Genomic DNA, 7,011 nt, shown 5'->3' with positions numbered 1-7,011 from the left:
ATGTCAACTCTACCAAGGAAAGGAAACAACTACCTGGCTAGATGAGAATAACCAGACCCTTAAGTTTCATCACGCCTGGGGTCTGATGGGCACCTAAACGGTTCCCGTGGTGTAAGGGTGGTCAAATCCTGCAGGCTTTTCCTGAGAACCGCCAGGCGGGAAGCACCAAGTGCGCTGATGCCCGCAGGGAGGCAAAAATACGGTAGGCATTACTAGTTCAAATTTACAAGGGGGAACATTCCAGCAAGGGGCCAACTGGCAGCCCCAGTGTTCGACCCTAGACGAGGTCATGAACCCAGAGCCGTAGGGGATCAGGTCAGGCGCAGACACTGCTGGAGGCGGGCAGTAGGACACGTCCACCCGACACTGGTGGGCTAGGCTGGTGGCCAGGTCTCTTCGCACTCATCTTTGGGTCACAGAGTCCAGAGCTTCCCAAATCACTCACCTGCTCCGAGGCAGGGAGCTTGGACTTTCCTGAGCTCTGGCCCCGCCCCACGGCTGCGTCAGCCCTGCGATTGGCTCCGCTGTCCAGGGGCAGGACCGGACGCCAAACCCACGTGAGGGCTTTGGGTGCCAGGAGTGCCACTTCCTGTTGTCAATGGCCATTAGCTCCCAGCATCTGGTCAAAGGCTTAGGAGCTGCAGTGGCCAGGAGTGTCCCCTGCCCCCTCCCCGCTCCCTCTGGTGAGTTAGGGGTCAGAGGGTGAGAACGGTGAGAAGGGACGGCAGGGCTGAGACGAGAACAGGCCATGGGTCACCAGCCCTGACCATGATCACAAACCCCTGGTTGCTTTGAAACTGTCCTGCTTCTGAGCCTTTTCCCTTTCCCGCCTGAGCTCTGCACCCTACCTCACTCGGATCCGAGCCTTCAGCCCAGACAACCAGTGCTGACCCGTCCCCTCCATCTTCTCCACCCGTGACTGGAGCCCAGCCCTTACCCTCACCCCCTCACCCTCTCACCACTAGTCTTGGGTAAGTGCAGCCACACATCACCCCTAGGTAGCCCACTTCCAACCCGAGCACAGCCACCCCTCCACCTCTGTCTAAAGCATCTCATTCTCAACCCTCAACCCCTTTGGCAATCCCATTGCTCTGCACAGTGGAGCCACCCAGTGAAACCGACTGAGCCACCCAGGCGCCCCGAACCTGAACAAGAATTAAAACCATGGGAGCAAGTGAACTGATAAAAATTATAGTTTTGTAATTCTTGTCGGTATCATTGCTGTTCCTTTAGTGTTTGCTTATACAGATTAAGAAACTATCTCTTAAGAAATCTATGACATACAGAAATGTTATAAAGTATTTGTAGAGCATTCATCTTTTCTACTTAAACCGTCTGAAATTCAAAAACACAGTGAGTATTCTTTCATGGCCATTACAATTGTTTGCATAAGTTCAATGAGAATCTGTTCATTTTATAGTAGGACACCATTGGAAATACTGGCTGTTTTACCAAGGCTTTGACTGGAATGTCCTGTTTGAGAGTCTTGCATAGGCTCAGAGATGACCTGACAGCTTTTAGGAACTAAGGTTGACTTTATGGAACATGGAGCCATAAAGCCTCATGGAAATGTTGGCTGGAAACCTGCTCACAGAGTTCCCAGCAGCCTCCCCAGGTGAGTAAAGAAGGTCACTTCCTGGCAGGTGCAGGAACCTCAGCATATGTTGGGGACCTCGGGAAGAGGAGTTTGCCCAATTTAACAGGTATTGCAGGCCTGTCTGATGGAAAGTGCTTGGCTTGGCTTCTGGCTCAGAGCAGCTACTAAAAGTTCAACCTGGAGATTCCTTATAAAAGGACCCAGCAAAGCAAGCTTTATAAAATCCTCATGAACAATCTTTATTCTTGCTGAGCTTATGTAAATAATTAGGCCAGGGTTGTTAAGAATGGACTTGTTCTACAAATGCATCGGTCTCAATTTGGCTATCTCTGAAAATAGAGGTTTTTTAGAGAGAAAAACTATGTTTTAGCAATGCACTACTGTAAATGTAATTCTAGTTCTGAGTGCCTTTGAATATTTGTTGTTGGATCTCAGGCTTGTTAGTCTGTGAGGATGATATTTAAAAATGGGGGTCACACCTTTTCAAAAGACTTAAAGGTGGACTTCACAGATATGCAACAAAAAAATTCAGCCCCTATTAAGGTTTCCGGCATCACTCTGGAGTTAAGTCGGCCGACTCTGAAGAACCCTCAACCTGGTGAGGTGATTCAGATCCAGTCGATCAGCTTAAGCTGACCTTCAAAAAGACTTTAGCTCCTGAGAATCTCCAGTCCTGCCCCAGCCACACCCTGGAAACTGGCTGGTCAAGCACGACAGAAGCCTGAGGAATCACCGGTCCAATAAGATAAACTATCCTGTCTCTTTGCCATCGGACTGGCAAATGTTGCCCCAGAAAGCTGGGGAAACAGCAAAAGTTCCTGATTGCGCTAACCTTCCTCTTATGGATAGGATGTTCTGTTGGTATTAATTGCCTCCGATCTGGACATGGGATTTCAACACGGCAAAAGGTAAGGGGAGCCTATGCCTCTACCGCCAGACTCTAATGGGGGGAGGGGGTCTTCGAGTGGCCACTAGATGGCCCACCAATTTGGCTAAGGTTAGTAATGTAGAAAGAACCATGGAGGCGTATTGCACTTACAGGAAACAAATTGGCTGTCGTTCTTACTTTTGTAAACCAGGCAGCGCCAGATATTAGAAACCCTAAGAGAGACCCTTACCAAATTAGCCATGGAGACTGGCGGAAATTGGGTAGTTCTCCTTCCCTATGCCCTTTACAGGGTAAGAAATTCCCCTTACACCAAGGAGGGCTATGCTAGGCTTTAGGGGAACAATGTTACTTCTATGCCAATAGCTCAGGAATTGTACAGGATAGTCTAGCTGTGGTTCGTGGCCACCACGAGAGAGGAGAAGAGAGAGGAGCCAAAACCAAAATTGGTATACTTTTAACATTTGGCTCTTGTATCATTGATAAGATCATAGCACTTGTCAAAGAGCAGGTAAATGCTATTCTGTTAATGGTCTAAAGAGCATGTAGCCTTAAACCAGAACAATGGTAACATAGTGACCCAGGATTGGGTCAGTTACAAGACAGAGGGGGGAATGTAAGGACGCAGGTCTGAATTCGGCTTCTCAGAATCATTAGACAATGGAAGGGCACACATTGCCCAAGGAGGGAGGGACCACCCTTGTAACACCCAATCAGGAAAGGCCAGCTAACACCTTTAACATTTCTAAGGGCAGGCCTAAAGATGGAGGCTAAGGCTAGTCATGCCCTGCATGAGGGTCCTGGGCCCACTCTGTAATTGGTCTAAATGTTGTGATTGGCTCCCACCAAAAGTATCAATGAATGGTTAAACCTGCTGTCAATAATATTGTATAATAATGATAGGACCCCTATACCTGTGTCACAATTTCCTGTAACTCCCCCTTCCCAAGCCCATAAAGGCCCTGCCCCCACCTTTGTTTGGGGCTCTCAGCATGGATCCACTGCACCAGCAAAGTCTGTGAGCCCGAGCTCAGGGTCGGGCAGTTTAAGCCCGTAATAAAACTGCCCTTTGCTTTTGCATGCGTGACTCGGTCTCCCTGGTAGTCTCTGGTTTTGGGGGGGTGATATTAAAATCTGGGTCTAACACCACCTCCTTCTGTCCTCTAACCCTCCAGCCCCTCCCTGCTGGCTCTCCAAGGCCTGGGACTCCTTTTTCTTTTTATAAAGAAAACAACCAAGAAAACCCAATGTAAATTATCCCATAGCTTGTATGGGTGAAGAACCCCCCACTTCCAGCGACGCATTCTGTGCCTGAGTTGGAGTACGTGGGAAGAGAGACAGGCCTTGGCCCGGCAGTGGAGGTGGGCCCGGTGACCACATGTTCTGGAAACCCCAGTGACCTTCCAGAGGGGCCAGGGACACACCATTGTCTCCGGGCAGGGGCTCAGGTGCATCGTGAGTAACTGGTGTTTGGTGAGCCAGGGGCGAGGGCCCCAGAGGAACCTGTTCATTGACTTCAGAGCCTAAGCCCCCTGACGATAGGTTTCTGGTGTCCAGAGACTGACTGTACCGGGAAAGGAGGGAGAGACGCCCGCTGGCCCTTCTCTGCCTGCACTGGGTCTCCCAGAAGCACTGCTTGCCCCGAGGGGCTCTGGCTGCTGCCTCTCTCCTGGTCCCTGGTCCCTGGTCCCTGGTCCTGGTCCCTGGTCCCGTCATCTGCATGTAAATCTTTAACTGTTTACATTTCAACTCCTTACCCCATGGCTAGAATTGGTTATCAACTTCTACATGTTACTATGAGAAAAGTAAGTATTTTACATGCCAAGCTGAGATGCTAGTATAAGAAAATATTCTTTGTATGGGCTCTAGCTGGACGGGGTCAGTCAGTGGTGGTCTCGGCGTGGTCTCACTCTCTTAGTGCAGCTCATCAGCAGAGAAATACGTGTCCTGAGCCTTCCCTGTTGCGGCTTCGCCGTGCTCTCTGGGAAATGAAGAAGAATGCCAAGGCTTTGACTCTTGAAAGGATCAGTTCAACTCTCCAGGACCTCCTTGTTATAGACCAAATTCTCCCGAGTCACATACTCATCAGAGGAATCTTTGTCGTGAAGCTTCTGCGCCATGTTTTTCATGTGGGCGGCATTGAGAGGTCTGTACATGTCCCTGAGCCTCAGGGGCCGCCTTGTCCTGAAAAAGCCCTCCTAGAAAATGGGAAGGACAGCGTCAGTTCTGTTTCCCCTGCCTCTCCAGCCACGGGACTTTATCCTCCTCAGAGTTACCTGAGTGTCACTCTGTGTTGCCCATCTGTTACTCGGCACAGACCGGAAGAAGCCCCTTGGAGAAAACACACACGCAGACGATTAGTGATTCGCATCATCTTCTGTGCCTCTCACAATGAGTGTTTCCAGTCTTATTAGCAAGCAAAACCAACACAGGCCTGGGATCTCAAAGGTAATTCCATATATGCTGGGCTTTCAGAATTTTCCTGTGTCTGTCCATAATGGCCCCACAGTGTCCCTGGGAGACCTTTGTGTATGGCTGGCTGGAGGATAGGCAGGATTTCCACCCCCCTCACCTACTGGGCCCTGGGCCAAGTGCCCTTATGCAGTCAACAAACTGGGTGACCACACGGCAGAAGCACCTACGTCTCTCCAGAAGCATGTTACAGGGGTCCCTGTCATACTTAGCCTCTCAGGCGTCATCTGCTAGGGGGTGGGAAGGTGTTTCCATTTTCCCGGCTGCTTTATCTTACAAGTTGAATCTCTCCAAGTCACGCCTGAGTCCAACCAGCAAAGTTATCTAGCTCGCTGGCTTTCACACGAGAGGTGGATGAGTGAATGAGTCGTGAAATCACCTTAAAACTCATGACTAGCACTAAAACATAAAATATTCTTTTTGAATGCAAACAGAACAGGGGCTGCCTGGGTGGCTCAATCAGGTGAGCAGCCAACTCTTGAATTTGCCTCAAGTGATGATCTCATGGATCGCAAGATTAAGCCCCATGTCTGGCTCTGTGCTGACAATTGTGGAGCCTGCTTGGGATTCTTTCTCTCCTTCTCTGTCTCTGTCCCAAACCACTGCCCCAAATAAATAATGAGCTTTAAAAAAAAAAAAACAGAACAGGGGCGCCTGGGTGGCTCAGTTGGTTAAGTGTCTGACTTTGGCTCAGGTCAGATCTCACGTTCGTGGGTTCGAGCCCCACTTTGCGCTGTGTGTTGACAGCTAGCTCAGAGCCTGGAGCCTGCTTCGGATTCTGTGTCTCCCTCTCTCTCTGACCCCCCCCCCCACTCGCACTGTCTCTCTCTGTCTCTGAAAAATAAATAAAAAGCATTAAAAAATTTTAAAAAAAGAACAAAAAAGAATCAATGTATAGTAAGTTTGCTTTAGAAACGACTTCTGTCTATATTGTACCTATGCACTGAGTTGTGACATGAAATGCAGCTCACAGCCCAAGAACAGTGTAATCACAGAGGTGCCCAACTGGAAAGGAACTGTCTTCTTTCTGCCCCTCACTAGCAGGATGACCTCGGGACAAGTCAGCTTCCCTTTCTCCTTCCTCATTTCATTATTATAAAAGGAAGAGAATAATGACCATCCAAGGTCTCTCCCAGTTAAAATTCTGTTGGGTCTTGGATAAAGGGAATGGAGAGTGTGAGCTGGGAAACCAGGAGGAGGAGGAGGAGGGATGTTTTCCTGCCACTTTACAGGAGGGACTCAGATTCTACCTTCCATCAGCCTTGAAGACTAGCCCCTTCCCGCCAAGACTGTTGGCCCTCCCTGTCCCTTCTCCAGAGCCTCTGAGAAGGTGTCTGGCCAGGCCTGAGGCCCACGGCCAGCAGGAACAGGTACAAACAACATTTCTGCCCCCACCCCCAGCCACACTCTTTTTTTAAAGGTCTAGTGACTGCAGATTCTCTGTGCCAGTCCCGTTCTAACTCAGGTTTGGCTGGGCAGCTAATTTTGCTCTCATTGATATAGTTCTCATTTTTCCATTGGTCCGTATCCCACTCTGCCTTGGACAGCATTAGCTCTTGCTGCTCGCTGAGAAGCGTCATCAGGAGCCCTGTTCTGGAGATGAGCTTGGCACAGGCCAGCCGCACGTGGGTCTCAGAGCAGTCCATTTTCAAGGTCCGGACAACATGAGAAATGAGCCTTCTCACGTCATTGTTGGGGATGAGGGCCCGTAGCTGCTGGTTTAACTGAATTTCCAACAGATCACCTGGGGACGAGAGGTTGGACTCGGTGAAGCCTGTGGCCTTTGAGGGCAGGTCAGTGCCCACAGGGGGGGATTCCCATTGTGTATCATTGGTTCCTTCAGCAGTGGGCACGGAGCTGTCTGCAGTAACGGTAGAATGAGCCGTGGAAAGATTCTTAAGGCTTGTGAATTCAGGGGCGGTTTGTTCTGGCACACTAGTGTTTCCTGTAAAAATATTTTCTGCAAAGACATTTTGTGCAGTAGTGTTCTCTACAGTTGTGTTTTCTCTGTAAATTTCTGAAAGGACAGGATTTTCCTGAGGATTCAGTTCTCCCG

At 49.6% G+C, this 7,011-nt stretch overlaps 1 protein-coding gene across 1 annotated transcript in view; it reads right to left on the bottom strand.

The window, feature by feature from the left end:
- Positions 1 to 6,211: 6,211 nt before the first annotated feature.
- LOC115281649 (leucine-rich repeat-containing protein 37A2-like) overlaps positions 6,212 to 7,011 on the bottom strand; it is a 38,973-nt gene continuing 38,173 nt past the window's right edge. The window contains exon 10 of the mRNA XM_029927068.1: positions 6,212 to 6,718. Coding sequence (XP_029782928.1) covers positions 6,212 to 6,718 — 507 coding nt within the window. The remainder of the gene's footprint in view (positions 6,719 to 7,011) is intronic.

This window comes from Suricata suricatta, chromosome 17 (assembly GCF_006229205.1).
Source record: "Suricata suricatta isolate VVHF042 chromosome 17, meerkat_22Aug2017_6uvM2_HiC, whole genome shotgun sequence".
Classification (NCBI taxonomy): Eukaryota; Metazoa; Chordata; class Mammalia; order Carnivora; family Herpestidae; genus Suricata; species Suricata suricatta.
Note: the sequence above shows the minus strand (reverse complement) of the source record. Positions and strands in the feature narration are given on the sequence as shown.